General features: G+C 48.2%; 9 protein-coding genes across 9 annotated transcripts; 3 read left to right on the plus strand and 6 right to left on the minus strand.

Moving 5' to 3' along the window:
• Window positions 1-707: 707 nt before the first annotated feature.
• Window positions 708-3173, minus strand: BKA67DRAFT_512165 (uncharacterized protein; the record flags this gene model as incomplete). The annotated part of the gene is made up of 2 exons (XM_046097452.1): window positions 708-1660; window positions 1763-3173. 2 exons carry the CDS (start codon window positions 3171-3173, stop codon window positions 708-710), a joined length of 2364 nt encoding a protein of 787 aa, XP_045962877.1.
• Window positions 3174-4141: 968 nt separating this feature from the next.
• On the plus strand, window positions 4142-4372 carry BKA67DRAFT_514491 (uncharacterized protein; the record flags this gene model as incomplete). The annotated part of the gene is made up of 1 exon (XM_046097649.1): window positions 4142-4372. A coding segment is annotated over one exon (231 nt), but the record flags the coding sequence as incomplete, so codon positions are not given.
• A 738-nt stretch (window positions 4373-5110) lies between these two features.
• Window positions 5111-5890, minus strand: BKA67DRAFT_533771 (uncharacterized protein; the record flags this gene model as incomplete). Its single annotated transcript, XM_046099757.1, has 1 exon — window positions 5111-5890. The coding sequence occupies one exon, from the start codon at window positions 5888-5890 to the stop codon at window positions 5111-5113; it is 780 nt and encodes a 259-aa protein (XP_045962879.1).
• Window positions 5891-7099: 1209 nt separating this feature from the next.
• On the minus strand, window positions 7100-8105 carry BKA67DRAFT_533772 (uncharacterized protein; the record flags this gene model as incomplete). The annotated part of the gene is made up of 4 exons (XM_046099758.1): window positions 7100-7179; window positions 7277-7352; window positions 7398-7775; window positions 7824-8105. 4 exons carry the CDS (start codon window positions 8103-8105, stop codon window positions 7100-7102), a joined length of 816 nt encoding a protein of 271 aa, XP_045962880.1.
• Window positions 8106-8860: 755 nt separating this feature from the next.
• On the minus strand, window positions 8861-12457 carry BKA67DRAFT_533773 (uncharacterized protein; the record flags this gene model as incomplete). The annotated part of the gene is made up of 5 exons (XM_046099759.1): window positions 8861-11001; window positions 11057-11367; window positions 11416-11768; window positions 11852-12197; window positions 12267-12457. 5 exons carry the CDS (start codon window positions 12455-12457, stop codon window positions 8861-8863), a joined length of 3342 nt encoding a protein of 1113 aa, XP_045962881.1.
• Window positions 12458-13897: 1440 nt separating this feature from the next.
• BKA67DRAFT_656802 (uncharacterized protein) lies at window positions 13898-14809 on the minus strand (the record flags this gene model as incomplete). Its single annotated transcript, XM_046107010.1, has 1 exon — window positions 13898-14809. The coding sequence occupies one exon, from the start codon at window positions 14807-14809 to the stop codon at window positions 13898-13900; it is 912 nt and encodes a 303-aa protein (XP_045962882.1).
• Window positions 14810-16950: 2141 nt separating this feature from the next.
• On the plus strand, window positions 16951-18183 carry BKA67DRAFT_591496 (uncharacterized protein; the record flags this gene model as incomplete). The annotated part of the gene is made up of 2 exons (XM_046104725.1): window positions 16951-17008; window positions 17105-18183. The coding sequence occupies 2 exons, from the start codon at window positions 16951-16953 to the stop codon at window positions 18181-18183; spliced, it is 1137 nt and encodes a 378-aa protein (XP_045962883.1).
• Window positions 18184-19571: 1388 nt separating this feature from the next.
• On the minus strand, window positions 19572-21524 carry BKA67DRAFT_644413 (glycosyl hydrolase). The gene is made up of 5 exons (XM_046105846.1): window positions 21517-21524; window positions 21282-21463; window positions 21085-21229; window positions 20026-21034; window positions 19572-19968 (listed from the first exon to the last, which is right to left on the minus strand). Exons 2-5 carry the CDS (start codon window positions 21283-21285, stop codon window positions 19684-19686), a joined length of 1443 nt encoding a protein of 480 aa, XP_045962884.1. The 5' UTR covers window positions 21286-21463; window positions 21517-21524; the 3' UTR covers window positions 19572-19683.
• Window positions 21525-23097: 1573 nt separating this feature from the next.
• BKA67DRAFT_514770 (general substrate transporter) lies at window positions 23098-25033 on the plus strand (the record flags this gene model as incomplete). The annotated part of the gene is made up of 8 exons (XM_046097672.1): window positions 23098-23170; window positions 23224-23252; window positions 23305-23403; window positions 23473-24133; window positions 24189-24330; window positions 24384-24480; window positions 24533-24749; window positions 24807-25033. 8 exons carry the CDS (start codon window positions 23098-23100, stop codon window positions 25031-25033), a joined length of 1545 nt encoding a protein of 514 aa, XP_045962885.1.
• Window positions 25034-25474: the final 441 nt, after the last annotated feature.

Consider the following 25474-nt stretch of genomic DNA (forward strand, 5'->3'; position numbering starts at 1 on the left):
TTCCCATATTCTTATGAGAGATTCACAAATGGTACATCCCAGGACGTAACGACGAGTGTCTCGAGCAGCAAGCACCTCCTTCGCGTATGTCCCAAGGCCAAGCGACGCTTTTGATGCTACATCCGCAGATGGATTACTTTTGAGCTCACCCGGAACGAGAATCTGAGACCAATGGCATCGAGAATCCTTCCCCGCTTCGGGATCGGCCACGAATCCAACGTCCAACTTGCGCTCTGCCATTAAGCCTTGTAAAGACTTGTTAGGATGTGCTAGCGGCCTTCGTTGGTGCGATAGGGTCGTGCTGAATTCTTCTGCCAATGCTGCCAGTGTCTTGGTCAAGTCTGAAAGCTAGCGTAGTACAGCATCCTAATTTGCGTCTTGAGGCCATCCACTCTAGCCTTCGTCAAAGAGCGGACTATCACCCTCTATATACGCGTCGTGAGATTCCCCCTGTGGATAGGGATTTTGTTCTAAGGATCATGAAGCTGGACCCTCGAGATCGCACAACGGCTGAGCAGTTACTAAATGGCCCATGCTTCACTGAGGAGTCAGAAGATACCCGTGACGCATTGTAGATATCATTGTAAAACTCTGGGAAATGTACTGGCTAAGACATATTTTGCGAAGGATGCCCTCTCAGCCGGGACAGTTGATATCCACAACGAAGTGGGGAGCCGCGACTGAATGCCAAGGAGTATACCACGGGGCTACACCTTTCGACGCTGGTAGATGGATCCACTGAATACAGTTCTCATTGTCAAAATGTCCTCCACAAATGACCTACCTCTGTCTCTCCCACCTTCTGGAGTCTGAGCGACCTTTCCAGGATTCGTCCTGCCTGGCCCTCGTTTCCGCTTGTTCGGCACCAACTGCGCCAAAGGGCGACGAGCTCGAGTGAGCAATGAAGCCCGCTCAAAGTCAATCAGCATGACCCCGTTCGTCTCAGGATTGAACAACATGTTCGCCATTCGTACATCCTGGTGAATCACCCCCTCCTGGTGTATGGCCTGCAGTGCTCGAATGGCCTCATCTTGGAGGGATTTCAGCCGGTCGCCTCCATTCACCGATTGCGAAACACCAAATCCACCCCAAGATAAAAATGTCATATGCACAACGTACACTCGGCAGTCATAGTAATAAATCTTGCTCATTGATCGGAGGTCAATGGCGCCCAAGAACACGGGCACGTACACACCTTGGACCGGCCTGAGACGCTGGTAGACAGCAGCTTCGTTCTCGAGGTCCTTGACAAAGGCTTGCACCGTGCCCTTACTGACGAAGGTATAACCATATGTAAGCAGGGTCACTCGGAAAAGTACGCTCCGCGCACCACCGTTGCCTAGGGGCGTAATTCCGTCGTCAAGAGACTGCTCCAGCTGTTTCCAAAGAAGGCGAATCCACTCGGCATGATCGACAGGATGATGCTCACGGCCGCCTGTGTCACCCTTGCGGTGAAGCGCTACGTTTGGGCAATTCAAATCCAGGAACCCCCCTTGAACCAGCCCCGAGAGGCATCTCTGTGAACAGTACGGCTGCTCCTGCGTGCCACTTCCTCCTGGACGAGGTCGACGCGCCAGACGTTGGCTGCGCCGAACTACTTCTGCAGTTCGTCCCGCGGGAGTGGGAGTACTCGGTGGTTGTGGCGCTGCTTCTTCGTCATCTGATGATTCTGACAGATCCTTTCTCGACGTTTCCCTAGACACTTCGTTAATTGATGGTCGTCTCCTTCGACGGAGAAAGTGCGGCGAGCGGTACGGCGAACGATCGACCTTTCCATAGGTGGTAGGTATATAGCAAGATGAGTTGTCTGAGGATGCCGATCGTTCATTTTCTGGAACAGAACGTAGTGTTGTTTCGAAATCCTCAGCCCACTTCTTCAGGCCATTTGTAGCTCTCCGGCGCTCCTCTTGTCCGTGCTGCTGACGGTCCCCAGGCGCGCCGAGAGCCGTTAATGTGAATGCTAAATATTGACCGACAGCCGAACAGATGTTCGCATTGTTCGGATGAGCCAATACCTCAGGACCAGGTTCCGCCAAATGATAGTACAAAGTTTGGGGTTCGGCCCAATCGACTTTGAGAAACACAATCGTCTCGCCCGTGGTAAGCAGGCCATACTCAAGACCACTTTCCATCATGTAGTGATATGTCTGCGTAATGGCAGATGCCACCAGCCTCTCTGCGTGGTATTGAAAGCGCGCGTCAGGGTCTGCAGAGGTCGGTATCAGCTTCCGGTTTACCACTTCCTTGTAGATATTCATGGCCCGGAGCCCGACACGGAAGTGTGGAGCGGTCAGCTTGTGAGGGGGCTTGTACTCGCAAACATAGACCATGGTACGCGGTGCTAACATGGAGCTGTCGGCTCGGTAAACGCAGATCTGATCTGGTCGTAGCTGGTTGAGATCGCGTCGGTGATTTGGCGTCCGAGGCGGTGACGCTGGAGTCGCCCTTGCAACAACCTCCTCGGCGACATCACTGATGGCGTGAGGATGGTTCTCAAAGATGATACCATCTCCAATTTGATAGGCGCTACCGATCTCTTCCACCCTTTTCAGCTGCTCTAGGATGGCCCTGACCGGATCCTCCACGCTATTATGTAGAAAATATTCGAGGGTCTTCTCGTCCGCAATTGGTCGCTGGGATATTCTATTTCCCAAGCCGGCCAGAAAGTTTCGGTTCTCGAAAACACGGCTCTCGGTAGGGAATGTATTGTAGAGTGTGCCGAAGATGATTCTTTGCTGCTCCAGGAAGTCGGGCCATGGCCTCAGATTTTCCGGACACCATTTATCACGTGGATTGGTTATGAGACCCCTCGATGTTAACTGCGGGTCTGTTTCAATGGCGAGTCTAGAGAATACTGAGAGATGACAAGCAGCGATGTATTCGTCTAATGTTGTTAATCGTGTCTGTTCCTCGGAAGCTTCGGCTCGTTGCCGCTCTCTATCGGCGCGTCGCCGCTCCTCCTGTCGTCCTCTCTCTGCTTGTTCGGCATGTCGTCGCTCCTCCTGTCGTCCTCTCTCTGCTTCTTCGGCGCGTCGTCGCTCCTCCTGTCGTCCTCTCTCTGCTTCTTCGGCGCGTCGTCGCTCCTCCTGTTGTTCTTTCTCTGCTTCTCTGGCGCGTTCCAGAGCCTCTTTTAGTAACCTTTCCAGCTCGATTACATTTCTTTGTTCGGTCATGATGCTTGAATTAATGTCATGGTAAACAAGGAGGCATTGACTTCCACTTGTGCTGATGTTTTGAGATGCAGCTAATTAAAATGGGTCCACTGAGCGTTGCGAGGGGTTACGGTTGTTACAGTGAAAGGCGGAATGGGTGTCGCGGGCTTAGTTGGATAACAATTATAACAAGGTCCATTTTCGTTTTTTTCTGGCTGTAAGTAGTTGCTGACATGCACCTTTAACTACCGCGACAAAAAATTGTTCAAAAGGTCATCATCTGCTTACTAAATCTAACCTAACGGCCTCATTCATTCCCGGTTTTTACTTGCTTTATCTCTCTTCCAATGACGATCGTTATGTGCTATAATTCAATGCAACTTCAAGTTGACGATGCTAATTAAGATGCGATAACCTTATTTCCGAGCCTTAGTTTCAGCATCGACTTGATCAAACCACGCTGTACAGGATCTAGTAGGAGCGCCATGATTGCGTTCGTAGACAGGAATCGTTGGTAGGTTGTTACGCAGGGACAAGAAAAGATGGGAGGAAATCAGAGACGATGCACACATTGTGGTAGTGGACTGCCTATCGCGGCTGCGCGGTTCTTTTTGTACTTATTATCATTCGCAACCTCACAACATGATAACAAGGGGCAGCCTAACTGCGCATCGTTCTATGACATCAAGCAACAAATCAGCATGCGTAAATGAGCCTCGATCCTGATCTTGTATAATCCACGGGCTTGCGGCTGAGCCTGCTGTTCCATACCCCGCATTGAAGCATGCTTCGTGCGACGACGGAAATGATGCCAGTTTCATCCTGTAAAAATAGGGTCTGATTTAGCCCTATCTCCGCTTTCATGCAATCTTTGTTCTTAGGAGTCGATACAACGTTTTCTTTCAACTGTCTATTGCCTGCTGTACACTCAATTCTTAGCAAACTTCTTTAGTTAAGTCATTTGTAAACAGGCGAAAACGTTTCCATACGGAATCACAGCATTTCATAATGCATCTTTGAACGGGCACATGGACGTGGTCAAGCTGCTTCTCGAGAAGGGTGCTGACCATACCGTTGCGAACAAAGCCGGATGCATTCCACTTTTGTCGGCTGCGAAAACGGGACACAAAAGCCGTGGTGGAACTTCTTCTCAACAGAGAACCTACACTACTCAATACGAACGATATCAGGGGTCTTACTACATTATCATGGGCTGCTAAGAAAGGCCACGCAGAGATTATCGACCTTCTTCTGCAGAAGGACGCGGATCCCACAATCCTCGACTGTTGGGGCAGTCCATGTATCCACCTGGCTGCCAGAGAGGGTCATGTTGAGCCTGTAAGAACACTCCTCAATTATCGTGCAATACCGAGACTTTGTTACGCCTGGGGAATTCCTAGGCATTGAATTAGTTGGTACATGAGCTGGTTCCCGGATGGTTAAACGCTCACTTCTGAGACTGTAATCCAAGACACTTTTGAGTTCAAGCGCTCCTTCAACAGACTGTCTTATTTCTTTGACCACTCGTCGGCGTTTGGTATAATGCATCTCTCAAGCACTCGCATTGATTGCCGGAGAGTACGTCTCGCAGGTTCCGTTAGACCATTTCGACGCGTATTCAACGAATTGGAGCCGCAAGAGGAAGCTTGACCGATACCGTTGAGATGAATTAGCAGGTTATGATTTTGATGAGGAGAGGTGAGTTTCAATGGCCAAAGAAACATGTTAGAGACGTATGAATATCCATGCCTAGAAGACTGCCAACAGTGCGCACAACTGCATGTTAAATATGCTTGCAATTCATATAAGCTTATCTGTGTATATACCCAGGAGCTTTGTTGCATGGAACAAAGTTCTTGCTTCATATCACAACAGTTGAAGTCACCCAGTGGTCAGAGCGTCCCATGAACTCAGAGATTTCAAATTTGAATCCTAGCCACAGACAATATCCATTCATATCAGCGTGCTGATTGATCTCTCACTCCTACCCATGAACGTAAGCGTCGAGACCATCCCCCATAGTCTTCCTTTGATCCTGGGCGCCTTTTTGGTCGCAGTCGCCTTGTCGGTTTGTTTGTCCATAATCTCTTGCTTCCCCTCCGAGAAATTGACATTAGTGGTGGGAGCTGCTGTTCAATTCTCCATATTGGTAGCTTTTGATTTTTATATATAAAGCCTAGGTTGCTCCTCAAAGTGGAAAAGAGGTCCAGATGTTGAGAAAGTAGCTCAACTGTGAGTTTGTCGGCACCTTTTATCCAAATCAATTTCTCCTTGGTGAGAAAGATGGCATCTCTTTGTTGAAATTCTGGGGTGGAGAATATGATCTCTGCAACGACATTACATTCGCCATCCTTTGCCATGGTGCTCGGTTGGTCACTGATGTCAGTGATGATAGCCTTGATAGCATCGAGATCGCTTATTCGCTGTGTTCCACGGGTATATTTGTTCGCAAAAATAGTAATGACATTTGAAAGCCCATCCAATGTTAATAGAACATCACCAACTTTAAAAGCGATGCTGTTCAGGACGAAGCTAGTGATATCTGAAATTTGGGTTCCACAGTGTTTCAAGACTGTGCCGTCAGACAAGTGCCAATGACATATACCAGCCACGATGTAGAGGCCATTTGATGGGGATTCTTCCGATGTCGTATAAACATTACCGTCGTTGATAGATATTTTCGGGTTTATGTACGGAGCTTTGCCTCCAACGGATATCCGGGGTTGCTTGCGGACCATGATGGGTGATTGAAAATAGTAAATAAAGAGAGACAACAATGGAGCTCGAGTTTGAGAGGGAGAGGCCCCTTATATTGAGAAACTCATGACTGCTTACTCTTTGCATGTGACAGCCTTCAGGTTCTGCGACCTGCTTCCGTTCCTCCAGAAACCCACATCGCTGCGCCACCCTGTCATAGTATGCGCTCGGTTACTGCAGATACTGGATGATTGATTGGCCGGCTGGTTACTTGGAAGGGATGGACAAAGTACTAAAGAATGAAACCGTGCAAGAAGTAATGTTGGCTAGCGCTAGGCGCAGCTGCTTGGGATGAAATAAAGCTCTTTACAAATGTGTTTCGCAACGCAATTTGGAGTTAGTCTGAATCGATGCCAATCCAACGTACTCTATGTTCCGAAGGTAATGCTGCCAGTGATTACGGTGCGATGAACTTCTGCAACAGGCACAAAGGCCATCGACTCTGGTAGTCTAATGGTCCGACTATCCACGCTTGACATCTGAAGAAGCAGTTGAGAAGAGTACCAGCAAGTAACTCCAATCAATGCTCAAAGCATCGCCAGAATCGTCGATTGCATGAGGTTTCATGATCTCTCCAGGCTCTCTTGCTTGCAAATAACCTATTCGGTTCGAAGCATTCGTGCATATGTAAGCGAGCTACCCACTCAATGACCCGAAATGCTCACAACAGTCAAACGCCGAGAAGAAGGACATAGTGCAGTGAAAGAAGAAAGCATACAGGCGGCCGTCAGGGTAGAAGACAACATGCTTGGTATGAGCGAAGAGGTAGGTGATGCCTTGTTGCTGCTGCTATAAAGCCTCACAAGTATCACCTACGAATCAAAGTATTCATTGTATGGCAGGATAATTTGCGGATTAGATGAACTTCTCCCATGACCAGTGGCTAATTCAGGGGGTACTGCTTACTATTTGAAAATCCGAATAACACCTTTATCAGCACAGGATTCTGTGCATCCAAAACTACATCAACAGGTTTCGAGTATTTGGGGCGATGGTATCATTTTAGTGAACTCCATTTATTTCTTGGCGGGTCAATACATCTCGAGAAACTCTTTGGAGTTGACCCTTTAGTAGACCCGCTTCCATTGGCGATGAGCCTAATCTGGTTCGCACCTTGTGCCATATCAAATCTGTCACTCCCTGTTGACTGGATTTCCTTAGTTGAATATTGTTTCATCCTTCGTTTTCGATTAGAGGCACACCATTCTTTTGACTTTATCAGGGCTAATCGTTCTGACCGGGAATCCAGCGGCGATAACAGCATTTAGCCCTGGACATTTTCAAAGTCCTGCGTTTCTACCTATAAGCCGGCGGTGAAAGCTCAAGATCGTTATGCATGGTGGGCTCAACTATCCTCCAAAACCGACCAATATTCTGCACCCGCCTCTTCACCTCTAAGATTCCTATTGCGAGATCTTGAGTGGTATAGATAGCTGAAATGATCTGAAAAGATTAGTGAAGTACTATCGAGAATAGAGTAATACCTACCAGCAAAATTATAGGTCTTGTTATCGAATCAAGACTTGGATTTCCATAGCTTGTCAAGAAGATTGTGCAAAACAAAGTGGTGTTGATGAGGAAATAGACCATCAGTTGTAGCCAGACTTGAAGTCGCAATCGAGCCGTCATGCGATCATTTGTTGTTCTGTTATGACCGCACACATAATTATAGAACGTTATGCATTCGCAAACGATCCATGCTCGGTAAGAAGTGGCAGAGATGATAATGAAGAGATTACCAAGACACTGGATCTTCAAAATTGCGCCTAGAACAAGCACGCCAGCACTGGCAAATAGACCCACGACCAGCCTGAGAGGGTAGAAGGCAGGCAGATCAGTATACCAACTACTCAACGCCCATAAACACTAGGTATATTAGCAACCAAAATGACTCAGGCTTTCGGGTCCCCTTACTTGTGCTGTCATACTCCAAATGGTGATTGAGATCGAGAGGTGGATCGCCCATAAGCCCGACCTCTGTATGAGCAGGCAGAACGCGATATTGATACTTGTTGAAGCGATCATCTCGATTACAAACAGTGCCCCGAATATACGAGAGAATTTCACACGTAACAATTGATGAAATCCTGGTTCGTTAGTCATATTATAATGATAAATAATACGCGATACACGTAGAATAGAAGCAAGTGTAGAGATTCCGAACAGCCCATATTGTAAGTTATTGATGAGAGTCATGGTAAAGATGTAGATAGAGGAGAGATGGCTTCCACTGATTACGGCGACTGGCCATAGTATTTATAGGCTTTTTCAGGCATTGCGTGAGTTCTAAACTTGGTTTGCCAATTACTAGGTATAGATCACAATAAGGTCCACTCATACTCTCATGACCTTTTTGGCGAGGCAGTGTCGAGCCCACGAATCTTTTGCGTGCGTTTCCCTTCACATTCTTCATTCGAGGCAGCAATACGTCTGTGCAAAGCGATGCCTAATAAACACAATGCATGACCTAGCACAGTAGCCGCCTGCAACAAAAAGCCTGGGAAGTTTGATTAGCAGATAAGAGCTAAGGGAGGAAGTGCTGGGCTCCACGGCGATGTCATACCTCAAAAACGGGGGCAATAGCCTATGCCATCATATTGTTGGTCCACATAGCAAACTAGGATATGTAGTACTTATAAGGACCACATTACGATAAGGCCATATCATAAAATCTATATTTCGACATTTCAACCAAGTTGCTTCAATTTAGGTCTATCTACAATCCAGTTACATAGTTCGTCATAGCCGAGTGGTTTTTAGGCCCTGTACTAACGGAAATTCCTTGCTCTGTGGATTTATCTGAGCTCAATTGTTATATGGAACTATTCTTCAAATATAAGGTGTAATGACGACGGTATGTTACTGAGTTTTGCGGGTCAATCTAGAGGTTTTTCTACAAAGTCAGGCTACTTACTAAGCAGTATTAACTATGTATCGCTCAGGAGCTCTTGTCAATGAACGCGTCTTCGCTTTTTTGCTGGCTTCAAGGGCAAATCTCCCCTGAGGTCGGCTGCAAATTCGGGATCTAAATCCTTCTCTTGCACCCATGAATCTTCAATGCTTGGGCGACCTTCCCATCGTACACGGTATTCGAGTTTACCATTTCGTCTTCTATTGCGTAATACCGTGACTCCCTGTCTGAATCCTTTGTAATTGATTTCAAAATCTTGAAGAAGCTTGTCGTTTATGTCAGCACGTGCAACCCAGGAGCACGTGCCGTCAATAAACCATTTCAGCAAGAATTGGCCCTTCTTCCACCTCTCGAGGATGCAATCAACGGTGAACTCTTGACTCCTAAGATCTTCTGCGATTGAGTAGTCGATTTCAGCATTATCGAAGTTGTTATTCGCTTCAGAGTCGTTACAGCTGTGATCGAGTGTAAGCATATTGCCTAGGTCGATTTGTGTTGTACAGAGTTGTAGAGCCGGATCGATGAAATCAAGAATTTGATTTGAGCTCATTTCTCCGATCAAGGGAGCGGAGCTGTTTGAGCGCACATCACAGCGATCCCGTTCGTGATCTGGGTAGTGGTTGCTAGCCTGTAAAGTGATATAGCTAGGCTCATCATCTCCTGGCGCAATATGCTCCGCCCTCGTGACTACATTGTTCTGTTCTGGTATAAACCCTACTTGAAGAGCAGTGTTAACCCCATTCATGGTTGTGTAAAACTTGGTCTCATCAAAGTTTTCGTTATCACTGAATTCGTTGGAGTAATCTTCGAGATCTTCACGTTGGCGTTTGTGCGGAGCCAGAGATTTAGTTGTGGATAGGGAACCATCCTTGTACATCTCAAAAGATTCGACAACTTTAGGACTGGTGGAGTATAAGTTCCAGCTCGAGTGATCACATGACACATGTGATTGCCAGGCAGCAAAACCATCAATCTCCATTGGCTTCTCTCCCGCATCGTTGCATGCAGGACATGAGAGGGGTGTCTCGAAATCTTTCTTATGCTTCAAGGTGAAATGTCTGGTCAAGCCGCTCGAAGTAGAGCAAATATGCCCGCATAAGCCACAAAACTTAGCGGAAGGTATGTGGATAACTTGTAAATGTTCAAGTAGCGACCATAAACTTCCGAGCTTGACCTCTGGTTTACCCATCCGGACGCATTCGGCACAGCTCATTGGCCAGGTTTGCTGACTAGATCCGTTGTGTCGATTGATGTGGCCGATGAGTGCTGTAAATGATGTATGAGTCGAGGAACAGATCAAGCAACCGAAACTCTCTGAATTCTTTGACTGAGACCAATTGGGTGCGTTACGTCGGCCGTGAGTTCGCTCAACATGGTTACTCCATTCTGCTCTACCGAGCGAATCGATCGCTGTAGTTGAGTAAGAATCGCATTCCGGACATGGGAATGGTTGATCGAACAGGGCGATGTGTCCATTGTAATGCCTTGTAAGCGCACTCCGGTCGCAGAATGTCTTCTTGCATAATAGACAACGAGACTTCTCATTAATCTTACCATCAATTACTTTTGGACTCGGCACAGTACTGATGAGAAGTTTCTCGTTATTGGTAGTTGAGTCGGTTAGGAATCCCAGCACGGCTTTCATATACCGCCTCGTCATCAAGTCCCGATCAGCAACAGATTCATTAGCTGATGGTTTGAGAAGGGATGTGACCATCACGGCGATTGGTGTTTTGAGGACCCCGCTGTTTCGGCTGGACAGACCGTACATGGCAGTTGACAGTCCCTTCGCTCGCATGAAGTCTACGTGCTTGAAGTACTCGGCCCTGATCTCCTCCAGTCGTAGTCTCCGTAGCGTTGTAAGATTCGATTGGAGACTAGCACGGAGCTTGTTTTTCTCACCTCGATCATGAGTCGTTGCTATGGCGCTGCGAAGTTGGCGGATGTCATTACGACTCTCGAATCGCTGTTCGTCTTCCGGAGAAATCCGAATTGGCGCATTTGGGTCCCTACTTAAGGACGTATCACGCAGCCTTTCAAACAATAGTTCCTCTTTACCCGCACGAGTACCGAATGCCAATTCCATTAAGCTTTTCCGGACGTCGTGGCCTTGGTAGCTTGATTCGAAAACGCCAGTACTATGCGACATTACGTAGTTGCGTAGTGCATCGGAAATTACCCCTGAATAATATTAGTTTGAATCACCAGTGGATTGTGATGGGGAATGAACACATACCATCCATTCGCGCTCCAGCACCTACTCGAAGACTGTAAAGCCGTGCAGCCTCTCGAAGGCCTGCCACTAGGAGCACAAGATACCATAGTGTATCGGCCGTACTAGAGGAAATAGAAAATGCTGTTTTGGGTGCAAAGTCAGGCTTCCACTTGAGGGGGACGAAGTCTGACTCTTCCAAATCAGGTTGATCGAAGATCTCGTCGATGGTTTTGAACTCTGCCTCAAAGGCATTTCGCTGGATTGCTCTTGTAATGATCAGGCTAGCAAGGCAGAATACACGGTATGGGACAAGGGTGATAGAAAATCCAATGCTAAGCCTAGTCAGAAAAACCCACATAGAAATGATCCATTCAACTTACTAGCCACCGTTGCGTAAGCGTGTCGTCTTAGCTGTCTCTTTGATCTTGTTTCGCTTAATGGTAATCGTCACGACAATCTTACGCCGAGACCGATCCTCGGGATCACGGACAACTGCTACCCGAAATTGATTGTACTTGACTTTCAAAATCGTACCACGTCTAAACCCGCCAATGGCTGCGAAGAGGATAAATGCATGGAAATCAACTCTTGTATCGGGATCGCACGGTATATTGTGGCTTTCAGACCATAGAGTGGTAAGAATGACATCGACGTCGGTGCTTGTCATCTCAATCTTTCGATAAGAGGGATCTGTGCAGAGACCAATTTCTGGAGCAAGCTCTTGAAATATCCACTATACAAGGTCAGACACAACTAAAAAGAAATACCAGTGCTTGGTAAGGCATCAGAAGTACGAAAATGCTTCTGTTTACGAACCTGTACAATTCGGAAGGCCGGCCCTTCCTTTTTGCCTTCTTCTTTGCTCATCCACCTGAGGCGCCAGGTACTAGCTTCAGATGGATATTGTTGCCTCAATGCACTCATAACATGATTTTCTGCAGCGGCAACAAGACGGCGCCACACCTCCTGCACGGTGAATGCCATGTCAACCGTTCTTACGTAGACGAACTCTTCTGGTCCAAGGACCAAAGTTTTTTTGACGGAGGATTCGACGTAAGTGCGCAAAAAGGCTCTGAAAGGTGCCTGGCCTTCAGATGACTGGGAATTTCTGAGAAACATCGTCCACGCCGACACGCTTTCGGTGCTAGCATCCTCGCAATGTCTGTTTATAATCCGCATCAACATCACTATTCACACTTGTATAAAATGAGACTTGCACTGAGACACTTACTGAAGCCATTCGCCCCATATCTTGTTACGCGCTTTTGCGGTTGAAGGTGCAACGAACGGACTAACGTCTATTTCTTGCGTTTGGTAGACAGTCGTGTATTCTCGGCTTTTAGCCTTTTTCTCCGTTGCAGTTATTGGGCCCGCATGCACTTTCTTCCCTCGCACCCTGTCGGCATTACATGTAGATGGCATTATAGTAAAGCAAGAATTTGGGACAAGTCTGACTGACAATTGTTTCTAAGAAAGTGCGATACAACTTGGCTTTAAATACAGCACGGGTAACAGGGTTGTTTTCGAAGAGTGCCTAGTGGAGACGTTTTTCGCGGCCGGGTCAAGCGTCGGTCGTTAGTGCAATTTTCCGGCGGCAAACAGGACTCGACGACATTTATCACAACCATGTTGGAGGTCATGGAGGGAGTGTGGAGCGAGGGAAAGAGGGTGTCGACAGATCGAAGTTGGTTAAATCTGGCTCCGAACACGTCTTAATCTAATTGGTTAAATCCGTGTCTACAAAACGGCCTTCCGGCAGGGAGCCCCGAAACGGAGAACGATACGGAGCTTTTGGTCGGCGCTAAAAAGCCGTAAAAATGGAGACCGCGCGCGAGCGTCGGAATGAGTCAGCAGACCCCTGTCGTGCGGCAGTGGGCAGTTTGCATACTCAGTAGTGTATACAATTGTTACGGCTTTATAAATTAGAACTAACGAAAAAAAAGTCGACAAGGCGATCTGTAAGGAGGAACTGCTTTACTAGACTACGGTACGATAGGGGAAGATGTACTTATAGTGACATGTAAACACCGGGTTCGCCCACTCTACAAAGACTCTGCACTAGTTTCCATCTTACAGTACACAGAGAATCAAAATCGGCTTCCTATCCTTCTCTCTCTTCTCTTCTATTTGAGTATGGACAATCTAGTTCTGGCTCCCAAGCAAAAGTACACTTTTCAACCTCACTGGTACCATGAAACTTGAAAGCATGTCCTTTCTGGGCATGAACGCATATATTTTTAATCCGCGTGAAAATGCCCGAATCATGGGTATCTCATGTAGCAGGTTGAAGAGCCTCCCATGCGCAGCAGGAGTGATGGCAACTAACGTTGAGGAGCAAATCGAACTGCTGGCGTAGCTGGCCTCGTTGCCCCATCTCTGCGTATGGTCGAGTTGAGCCCCTTGACTTTATGCCACGCGAGGGGTGCTACCGAGACACGCTCGAGCAGATCCGGGAAATGATTGACTGCAAATATCGAGAATATCAGCCAGTGTTCAAATAGGCGTTGAGCCCAATTTTTGGGACCCGGGGCGAGCCATCTAGATGGGAAAAGATGCGGATGATTTCTTGTACTATAATGGTAGCAACCCTTTCGAAGACGAATCAAATAGAACAAAAAGAGAGGTGGCCGGCTGCAGAACGCTTTTGAGCCCAAGCATAGCCGGCCCTATATTCGATAACTTGACGTTGGTTAACATAGGTTACGTTAGCAGGGAATACCTTGACTTCCCCACAGAGTGAGGCGTAGTCTTCTGCGTGCGTGGCACGAAATGAAAATGGGTGTGATATGATACCAATAACATTCTACACGTCTTCACCATCTTGTATCCAAGAGCGACAAGCCAATGAGGCAAATGGAGATACTAGAACACCATCCTCATCTTCAGCTTATCCTTCTCAATAATCTCATCTTTTTGCGCCACAAACTCTTCCATATCCCATGGACAGTTTACATATCTCCCACCCAGCCACTCCCTGCGCTCGGAAGCCAACCACGCAATTGTATCACCAGCAATAGCCGGACGGTGGGGCAATCTATCCCGTATCTCTTCGGGAATTAGGTTTTCAGTAATCTTGGTCTTGATCGCCCCGGGGTTCACACAAAACGTCAGAAGCCCTTGATCGCCATGATCTAGCTGCAGGTGCTCGGTCAACCTTAGGATAGCGAGCTTCGAGCTTCGGTAGCTCCCGCTCCCAAGGCGCGCGCTCAGTGCGCCTGACGAAGAGACATTGATCATTGTGCACATACCGCCGCTGCTCTTATGGAACGAGAGCAAGCAGGGGAGGAATGCCCGAGCCATGTTCAAAAGTCCGTGTACATTGACCTCCCACGTCCGCCAGTACACGTTTGGATCTGACTCGAGGATAGACTTGTACGGTTCCTGGTGGGCCGCGTTGTTGAGGAGAATGTCGAGGCGATGGCCAAAAGCCTGTGAAACGGTATCGTGCATTGCCTGGACGCTGTCCTTATTTGCAATGTCTACGGTGCAGCTAACCACCAAAGGTTCTGGGCGTCCAACTTCCGTGGCGGCCATCCTGAGCTTCGCGACTAGGTCATCCGATACGCCGTGAACATCGACTACAGCAATCGCGGAAGCTCCGGCTCGCGCAAAGGCTGTGGCTGTGGCATATCCGACTCCATCCTCCCAGGCAGCACCAGTGACCAGAACGTGTTTACCAGTTAGGTCTAGCTTTAGTGGAGATATGTAGTCATAGGTTGTGGCGTGCATTGTCTTTGTGAAGACGCTGCCGGAAAGCTCTGCGTTGGTTGCCATTGTGAGTGTGAGATCGTTATCATGCGGGGAAATGGTGTGGTAGATGAATTGGGGACTCGAATGGAAAGAGGAACTTTTTACGACATAGGAAATTGACTTGCGCTGCTAAGCATATAGATACTACTGATATTTGTCTCATCAGGGTCATCTCCATATTTATTCATAGGTGATTGGACGCCTCGACTACAAACATGCAACTACATAGGTTTTGGCCTAGGTAGTACGGAGGTCGCTACCAAAAGTCATTGCTAGCGCCATTTCTCTAGAGATTTCCTCACAGCCGGCAGCAGCTGGTTAGCAAATAAGTCAAAACAGCGTGCAAGTCAAATGCCGTGTATCAGTTATCTACGGATATTGGCAATACAAGCTCCTCGTCTATCTAATCCAACGTTACTTTCCTATAAAATACTTCCGACCTTTCACTTTAGGGACACTATTCTCGTTATCTCTAGCACCCCGTTGGGCCTAAATCTGCTAGAGCATAGGATAGTGAATACGGTGCTCGCCCAAGCATGGGATCGCAAGTGTAACGCTCTAAGCGTGAAATGATAGTATAGGTACTGTCAAGTAGTATATAGAAGTCTCAGAGTACAAAAGAGAATATCGGTGTACAGAAAGTGGGCATATACCCACTGGCTTAGTCACGTGATCACCACTTCCCAAGTTCGGTGATCCGCGAGCTCGTCGCCTTAGTGTACGGAGTGCTCTCCGTACACTGTGGACATCTATAGTCATCCATATTGCCACACGGTTCGCAATGCAGCCGTGAACAGACCTCTCAGGGCTTTTTGTCCTCAGACATTCCAATATGATTCTAGACTTCACCGTCCGGCACAGTGCTCGTGTCAAATTCAGTACGTGTGGGTACAAATAGGATGCTCACCGAGACACGATCAACTAGGTCCAATCAGACCGTCTTTAGATGCAAAAAGGGCCCGTGGCAGTGTTAGAGACAAAAGCCACCCGCACCTAAATCCATGCCAGAACGACACACCGCTCCCCTAACGTGGACAAACTCATTCCAAGTGCCCACTAGCTGTACACCTGGTCTTGCGCACAATTTCAAAGGTCCATCATGCAAGGCATCAGACATGGGTGAAATTCTTTACATGGTGCTCGAGTTGTATGTCCTTCACAGTGTGCTATTAGTGGAGAAGTACGTTTGTAGAGGCGACTTCGGATCCTTGCGAAGAGCTTTTCACCCTTTCAGCTCTCAAAAGTTGCGTGTTTCAGGGTGTGAGCCGAAGTTCAAAGCACTATGTAATAAGGTGCATGTCAGAATGTACCTTGGATCAATCTATAAGTACATGAATCACCAATACCAGTATATTCAATACCTGGACCTTTAGCTTATCGTGACCCTCGAAGGTATATCGAAGAATAAAGCTAATGCATGGATCGTTATTGAATATGCAGCTCAATTTCGGCGCTAGCGTATGCCGGTTAACGGGCTGTGATAGTGGCGGTCTCATTATTACGTTCCTGCTTCGAAGCCGATCGAAATCAGTTCATGCAGAGGTGTAGTAGTACAAGAAAACCGATACGAAGATCTGGTCCGCGTCCGCCAACATCAATTTGGTTTCTGTAAGATACTGTACAAAGTAGATAACATTTCATCTGCTGGGCCATGGCGGCTTGCCAGCACAGCGCGAAACAGGCCTGTATCCTATTGTCGGAATTGAATCCTAGTAACTAATGATAGGGTTTGGTTCTTGCGCTATACTGAGGCCATCGTGTATTTGATTGTTTTCATACACCACAGCCAAATTTGTACCTCGAAGCGCAAGGAACCATCGACATACTACTAAAATACATAATTTCCGTGAGATTTCTGTCTCAGAACTGGTATTGGTAATTTATCAAAATGAAGTGCCCAAACTCAGCTTACAAATTCAACAATAGGACGGAAACATCAGAAGCGTTTTTGTACTACAGCATTAGTTGCCCTCTAGGAGAACGACCCTGGCGTAATAAACTTGTGTGTGTGTGTGTGTGTGTGTGTGTGTAACGGCCAGGGTCTAACTTACTTATCTTCGTCAGATCAGATAGGAATCGAGTCTAGATGCTGAGTGCTTTATCTCGCTCCATGGATGTTGTACTGTGATTCTTCATGTTTTGTTAAGTGTAGACGTATCACTCTGATGGCCTCTGGACTTGGTGTTGTTGGCCAGTCGGTTTTGAATGCTTATGGATTGCTGCGTGGAAACGATTTTCCTACCTTACAACAATCCTCCGCGGACCAATTTTCAGAACCACAAGATATACGCGAAGCCATTTGCAGAGGAGATTACTGAGGCGCCATCTACACCAACCAAGGAGCGTCAGCCAACTTATCATCTGCCCCTGCGGAAGGCACCAGCAATCCGGATGCCATCACGTATATTTGGAACGGCGCACGATACCCGGCCTTTTCACAGGGTTCAGTCTACTCTAATATCCTCACACTAATACAATTAACACGGTCGGCTTACTATTCCTTTAATGCATCAAATATCGCGCAGTCGGGTGCACTCTCAAGCCAGGTTGGCCTGCAAACCTTCCTCAATCCAATTCAGGCCCTAGAGATCAATATACAACCAACGACTCAAGGTACCCGGGTTCTATATAACACAATCACTTTGGTCATGCCAATCATACAACAGTTCCTCTTCATGCTAGCATTGAACGGAATATCAGGAGAGTTTGAGTTATTCTCTAAATTGCGACCTAGTACGAACGGCCTGTTACGCCTCGGCCTCTCAATATCATACACTCTTATCGGTTCGCTGTGCATCGCAGGATATATATGGGCTTTCAAAGAATCTTGGGATGTCAACGGCAATCAGTTCGCGTTAACATGGATTGTTATGTGGCTATACATGCACATCAACTTTCTTTTGGTGGACATTCTGACCACGTGGGTTCCGATGCAGTTCATGCCATTCTGCATCTTGACCTGGGTTGTCATGAATGCGGCAAGCGCTATCAGTCCGTTCAAGTTGAATCCTGGGTTTTATCGATGGGGATATGCATTGCCGGGCCATGAAGTGTATCAGGTCTTGGTCAAGATTTGGAGCCATGGGTGTGGCAATCAACTGCATATCGCGCTTCCTGTCCTGTTTAGTTGGTGGTTTGCTGCTATCGCATTAGTTATCGTGGCCGTTCACACACGATGTCGAAAGGCTAGCGCCGCTGAAAAAGCTGAGACTGCAACAGAGCCATCCGAAGAGGATCAGAGACAAACCGACTCAGCCGAAGCAGACTCGGCACGACGTTCAAGTGCAGTCGAGCTTGTTCCACAGAGGACGAGAACGATCGAGTCGATTAGACTAGAGCGCGAAGCATATGGTCCAAGCTATCCACCACCAATTGTTCGTGGTCAACCGGCGCGGTGAGTCGCGTGATAATGACGATGAAGCGCTTCGGTCGTGTTATTTGGTATTGACTCGTGGTCGAGCTAAGGCGGCATCTTTCAGGTCGCCATCGTCGTCGATACTGGGTCAAAATCAGCGATACAATTATCGCAACAACGAGTCTTTCAGACCTGTCTGTCGTGTCACCAAGAAAGCGTCTGATCACACTAAAGTATTTTCGTCATGGCCAAGCTCCACCAGCTACCACGGTGGGAGTCAATTTGAACACCCAAATCAGCTATGGACACGTCGGAAGAGATCGGTATTGCCATGCCTCGCGTTGACTAGGTCCTCCAACCACGCACCGCTCCAGCAGACGTTCCAATCGCCGGATTTTTTTTCTTTTTCTTTTTCAGGAAGAAACTAGCGCAAGCCAATACATAATGTTGGTATTGTAATGGCCCAGCAGCGTCAGCAGATCCGAGTCTGATTTCACGTCGTCGTTTTTGGGGCGAAACTATTATTTTCTTTTCAATCTGTCTCAAAATCGCAAACCATATCAATTCTATTCTAAAATGACTCTGAAGGGTGTAAATTAATCTTGGTCCACTTAGTCTCAAAGCCTTCCTAGGATGGCTCCGGAGGGGTTAGATGAGCGGTCTTGTACCGCTCTTCTGTGCTCTGAACTCTGGACAAGGAGATTAATTGAGGTCACTACAGCTGAGCTCAGAGGTGAGGCGCTTGGAGTAGAGGAGTACGGACGGTTGCCCCATCCATGACCATGCCACCAGGAGTGTACGTCATCTCCGTAAAAGTAGTTCATTTTAGATTTATACTATAGAAGTTAGAATAACGAGTGTTATCAGTACTGCGCTCAAAATCATGTTGAAGTAACTCGTATGACTTCTGCTAGATAAGTGAAGATTTGTTCTGTAGAGACGAAGAACTAAGGTCGCCATATGTACAGCTCCAAGTTGCCGCTATATATAAGTTTGTACCATGAGAACGTAGCCGATCAAAACCATACAAGCATACGATGGTTGTCTAAGACAAAGTACATTGTAGCTTAGCCTGTAGTAAAGCGTTGAGGTCAGTTATGACGTAACTAGTACAATGGCAACGCCCTGTAAGTGTTCAAATGTACGCGCGTGAGGCTTTGGCTTTTTCTCTTTTGGACATGAGCACCTTTTTGGGACCTATCTACGAGCTGTAGGACGAAGGAACTGATGGGTATTACATCGCATACCCAACTAATTTATTTGGGCACTTGGCACAATAGAATAATCTCGCTCTTCCCACTCCTCGGAGCCATTGACATGACAAGGGCTGATCAATTCATCCATACCGATTATGTAACGGTCCAGCATTCGGACATTCAGCTCCAATTCTGCGAATCTATCAATGGGCGCGCCGTACTGGGCCGAATGCTACTCGAATAGCCAGAAAAGCTCTGGTGCCTTCGGTGTCCCAGGTGAGGACACTGCAACGGGAGCCAGCAAGGAAATATAACATAAATGCCGACATGGGAGACGACTCAGAAAATCATTGTATATAGTCAGGCAGATCATCCGCATAATACTCCTCGCGGATTTTACTGAATCCCACCTCCGGCGCATCAAAGGGCCATGGGAAACCGTTCCCACTGGCAAATAGTCCGAACATGGCGCCGTCGAAGCCTGGTGGTAGATTGGTGGACGGAAAGCTTTTAAGCCATAATACGGCCCCATTGCCGTTGCTGTATCCAAGGCTGTATGTCAAGAGGTTCGGGGAAATGACCAGGTCAAGTCCAGTAGGAATTGATGACACATTCAAAGCACTTTCAATAGTCTGAGAATAAGGTAATCAGCTTACATCTGCCCCAGATATGAGAGAAGTGCTACCCACCACAGGCCTTGTACCTGGACCAGCAGAGCCGACCGTCGAGTCTACGAAGACGCACAGGCCAGTACTATTCGCACAACCTCTCACCCCAATATCGTGGTGGTTCAATTCGCTCACATACGCTGTGACTCCCACAGATTGATACGGTCCCAAACCCTCGACAATTGGCAGCAGCGTCGCCGTGAATGTCATGTTCAGGGACTTTTGCTTTCGTAGAACAGCTGCGGGGGTATCGCGATCGCTTAGAGTATATGCATTTGGTAGTAGGACTAGACCTGAAGTACTGTTCGCTACGAAGGAGAATGACTCCTCGGCCGAGGCGGATCTCATCCGATAATTCTGCGTATAAGGTGACCGGAGCTGATACCAACTGATATCCAACACATCCTCCTCGAAATGGTCTTCGTGCGGCGGTGGTGGCCGTTCTTGATCTGGGCCATAATCAAACCTTTGACTCAGCAGTAGCTTTTCTCCCTCGTTCATGGTTGGCCAGCCGTCCTCCCAAGTTACAGGGGAGAAGAAGGTCTCGCGACCTATAGCCCATCTGTTTGTTCCAATATATCGGTAGGCTAACAAGGTCGCGAACCATCTGCCATCGGGCGTGTCGGCCATTGTTGCATGTCCAGTCGCCCCAATGGTCAGATTTGTGTTGGCTCCATTGAAGATGAGAGGGTTTGAGGGCGACGCTGTCCATGGCCCAATGGGCTTGTCCGACCGCGCGATCGATGCACGATGCGTGATGCCCGTCCCGCCCTCTGCGATGAGAAGATAGTAGTGGGGCTCCTTGTAGAAAATTTTGGGACCCTCCGGACGCGTGGATGTCGTGACATCCAGGGTACCATTCCAGATGTTGCGAAACGGACCCAAGCATTTGCCCGTCTGCAGGTCGACCTCGCATTGACCGATACCCCATAACCGATCATAGTCATTGTTGAGAGACATGAGAGTCAAATAGTCCTTTCCAGACACTGGATCCGAGAAAAGATGCGGATCGATCCCAAATGGTTCGCCCCTACCAACTTGTTATCACTTGTTTGTGAGTGAAGCACAGCACTAGCATACCAGGTAGGCGCAGACCATGCCATGATATCAGGTGAAGAGACCCAGAACACGCGCGGGTACGTCAGGGGGCTGGAGTTGCCTTCCATTGCCATCGATGTGATGTAGAAAGTGCTGTTTACATACGAAAGCGATGGCGCCCAGATCCCTGCGAACGTCAACAAAACTGGATACAGTCGCTGAGATTCGACATCACTTGCCCATGGATGTGGCTACGCCCCGAATTGGCACGTAAGACGGGTCAATGATAGCGTGAGATACCAATGTCCAGTTCGCCAAGTCTCTGGACGAATAAATCGGGATTTGGGGGTAACTCAGAAAGGAAGATACCGCCACGTAGTATGTGTCGCCAACGCGCAAAACTGAGGGATCGGGGTTCCATCTGTCCTACATAAGCTGCCAATGAACTGAAATGTGTAGTTGGTTCGCTCTCACCCAGGAATGATTGGGTTTCTCAGCGACCACGCGCCAAGCTGCGAGCCAAAGCAGATCAAAGCAGCTAATAAGTGAATGACTACCATCTTGCGGGGAGTGGCGTCTAGACCAACACAATATACCAACAGTGGCGCTTGGGATCAGTATGAATATTGGAGTGTGTCGAACATGAATGCCTCAATTTTAGACCCTTTAAACTCAGCCCGACAACTCAATCGACGCTTTCCGCGGGGCGAACTACCCACTATTTTCCACGTTCCCCTTTGTCGAATTGTTCCTGACTTGGCAGTATATGTTTTTCAATCCCACCAATAACTTTCAATCGAACAGCACCCGTCTCGCACTGCATGCTAGAAGTGGAAATGCGGGTCAAGCTCAACCAAAGTGGACTATGCATGTAGCCTTCTGGCACTTCTTAGTGCCAAAGACAAATTGCCAGCAAGCCTCGCGCAAAAGGATGCATCACACCAGTCCACTGCGATTTGCTTTTCTGGCATGGGATCCCTATCGCATAAGTTGGTGATTTCGTCGTTTGGATACCGAGGCATGCACTGCACCCCTTCGGAGAACAGCTCTGTACTTTGGATTGCGAGATGAATTGGACCTAGATTTCTTCCTGGAGAGTGCTGACGCTGTTCAGTTATTGCACTGGTATCTTCCCCCGTCCCTCCCCATTTTAAAAGATACATATATACATCAACCCCCCCCCCCCCCCCCCCCTAAATTTTGTTTTAATTATAAAAGCAGTCAGAAGTCTCATGTTGTTTTGAGTTCCGATAGAAATAATAACGCGCTGGCCTGGCATGGATAAGACTGGGGCAATGAGGCGCTTGGCGCACTGAAGCAGTAGCGGAGTGCAATCATATCAGCAGCGAGCTCCTGCACTGACTTTGAGCACCAACCGTGTGTGAGAGCCGCGCTCAGCGCTCAACGAAGACGTACTTTAGAGCTCAATATAGTATAAAAGTCATGAATTATGTGCATTGTAACACCGGGAGCATTATATCAGTTAAATGGAGTAAACTATCGCGTTCCAGGTTCATCAAGTCACAACGGTGACCAAGAACTACCGGACAATAAATGGGCCCGCTGTAGATATGGGGTATCGTGGCCATTTTGAACTTCCAACCCACAGGAGGCGGCAGCAGTACATATTCCAATCAGGCTCACAGGTTGCCACATGACGATGAAAACGATTGCCGTATGGGCGTACTGAAATGCTGGAGCCGAATCCACAATGGGGAAAAGCCAAGGCCCGACGTGCAATCGGCGCAGACCGGCCGTATGCCGTCTTATCTCTGCATCCGGCTTCGGCAGTGGTCAGCTCAGCAGACCAACAAACCGAACACCGACTCTCGTTCACTGGATTTCTTTATAGACGTAGTAGGAGAGGAATGGCGAGTGAAGCTGTGTCCAACCAACATCCAACTGTTACTGCTTGACCGGATCATTCCTCGCTTAAGTGACCATCTATGCGCATCTACATCTAGATGTCTTTCTAGGCGGCGCAGTTTCTAAATTCAAAACAGGCTTCGATCAACTTCGGTTTCACCGGATAGACTTTCAGACTCTCGGTTAAGGATGGGCGCGATACCAAAGAAGAGCCATGTGAGCGGTGGATGGCTCATCGCCCTAATCACACTAGTTGATGCCAGTATGTCTCTTCGAACAACGTGTGCACCGGTGGAGCTCATAGATCTGTGATAGTGTCTGCAATGTGGTTTGGCTATTGCCAGGTACGCATTTCCCCTTTCCATGTATCCGGGGGGAGATGCCGACTTCATACAGGGCGTTTTCGCCGGCGTTCTTGTGTCGGAAGATTTCTTGCGGCTGTTCCCGCAGACAAGCGATGCAAACATTTCTGGCATAGTGACAAGCTGCTTTCTTGTAAGTCATACATAGTCCGAGCCGATGCGAGAAATCACATATCCCCTGGAAGACTGACAGCAAGCACAGCTTGGCGCTTTCTTCGGCGCCATGCTTGCGTTCCTTCTCGGCGACCAGCTCGGCCGCAAGAAGACGATAATCATCGGCCATATCCTCAACTTCACCGGCGCCCTGCTTCAATGTCTAGCATGGTCACTACCACAGATGATAACTGGCCGCATCGTGAATGGCTTTGGTATGGGCATGACCAGTACCATGTCACCAGTGTATCTGGCCGAGTGCGCACGATCACATGTACGCGGGAGGCTTCTCGTCATCGGTGCTAGTTCCAACGTGACAAGCTTCTGTATCGCGAACTGGATCAGTTACGGCATGTACTACCAACCCGGTCCCTTGCAGTGGCGATTTCCCTTGGGCTTCCAACTCATCTTCGCGTTGTTCCTGACTCCGATCCTCTTCTTCACCCCGGAAAGCCCGCGGTGGTTGCTCCTTGTCAGCAAAGACGAAGATGCGCTGAGGGTGATCGCGAGGCTAGCAGGCACGGGCACAGAGGATGGCACTGCCAACCGGGAGTTCAGAAGCATCAAAGAGGCCATCAGGATGGAGCGAGAAAGCAAAGTGCCTGTCATGGACGTGCTTTGCCATCGGGACAAGACGCGGAATTTCAGACGGCTCATCCTGAGCTGTGGCACCCAGTTCATGCAGCAGTTTAGTGGGATCAATGCTTTAGGTGAGACTTTTGCGTTCGCCCGCTTTGTCGCGTGTCTAAAACTGTCGCTCTTCAGGATTCTATCTTCCTACCCTGCTTCAGCAAAGTGTGGGGTTCGACAACAGGATGAGCCGTCTGCTTACCGCGGTCATCGGTACTATATACTTCCTGTCCGCTTTCGGGAGCATCGCGGTAATCGACCACGTTGGTCGACGTCGGTACGCCCCTGAGACTCAAACGCTTTCCACGACTACGCTGACTAGATCCCTAGGCTCATGCTGATTGGTTCGGTCCTGACGGCCGCTTGTCATCTCATCGCTTCGGTATGCTTGAAAGTGGGAGATGAAGACCAGTCCAGGGCAAAGATGGTAAGGGACACTCGCCGATCTTCGACGTGCGATCATACTAACTTTGTCACAGATGAGAAGCGTTGCTGTTGCTATGTTCACTCTTTACCATGTGTTTTTTGGATGCACTTGGGCTGGTGTCCCGTGGGTATACTCGGCCGAGCTTAACTCGCTAGGCTGGCGGACAAGAGGAGCAGCCGCTGCCACGGCGACCAATTGGCTCATGGCGTTCGTGGTAGTACAGTATACGAAAGTCGGGCTTGACAACCTGGGCTGGGCATTTTATCTGAGTGAGTTGTGGCTCGCTCGAGTCACCTAATTCATCGCGTCCGCTAATGGTGGGACAGTTTTTGCCGGTCTGACTTTCAGCTATATCCCTGTGGTATACTGCTTCTACCCCGAGACTTCCGGCAGGACACTGGAAGATATGGACGAAGTATTTATAAGGCATCCGGATGTATTTGTGTGTCGCAATCCCGAGACGACCCAGCTTACCAGACCACAAGTCCTAGTTGACGCTGAACGGGACCGGATTGCAAGGGCGGAGGCCCCCGATATGCAACACGTTCTTTGAGAGCATATCAATGCCTGTAGGGGCCCAGCCAGTGTGGGTCGTTCGTTGCAAATAATTATCACCCGAGAGTAATTGTTCAATTGACAGACGATATCAGAGATGGATATAGGACCATCATGGCCGGCATTTGACGACTACAGTGAGTCGGGAGATACCTATTGTACGCTTGCTCGACCCTGTTGAGCCTAACTGCCCGGACTAATCACGTCTTCTACCACACCAAATGACCACACCTGCTGATCTTTCCCCCGCCATGACAACAAGTTTTGTTCCGATGCCAACTCAACCACATCGGCAAACAAAGAGGTTCATGATGGGATAGAAACCGTTCGCATGAGGGAAGTCTTCATTGTGGAAGGTATTGGACGAGCGAATGACAATAAAAACTGCATTCATGCCATCCTTGTGTCATTCCTGATACAATCTTAAGCAATCTGAACT

Source organism: Truncatella angustata (genome assembly GCF_020726525.1).
Source record: "Truncatella angustata strain MPI-SDFR-AT-0073 chromosome Unknown BKA67scaffold_2, whole genome shotgun sequence".
Taxonomy (NCBI): Eukaryota; Fungi; Ascomycota; class Sordariomycetes; order Amphisphaeriales; family Sporocadaceae; genus Truncatella; species Truncatella angustata.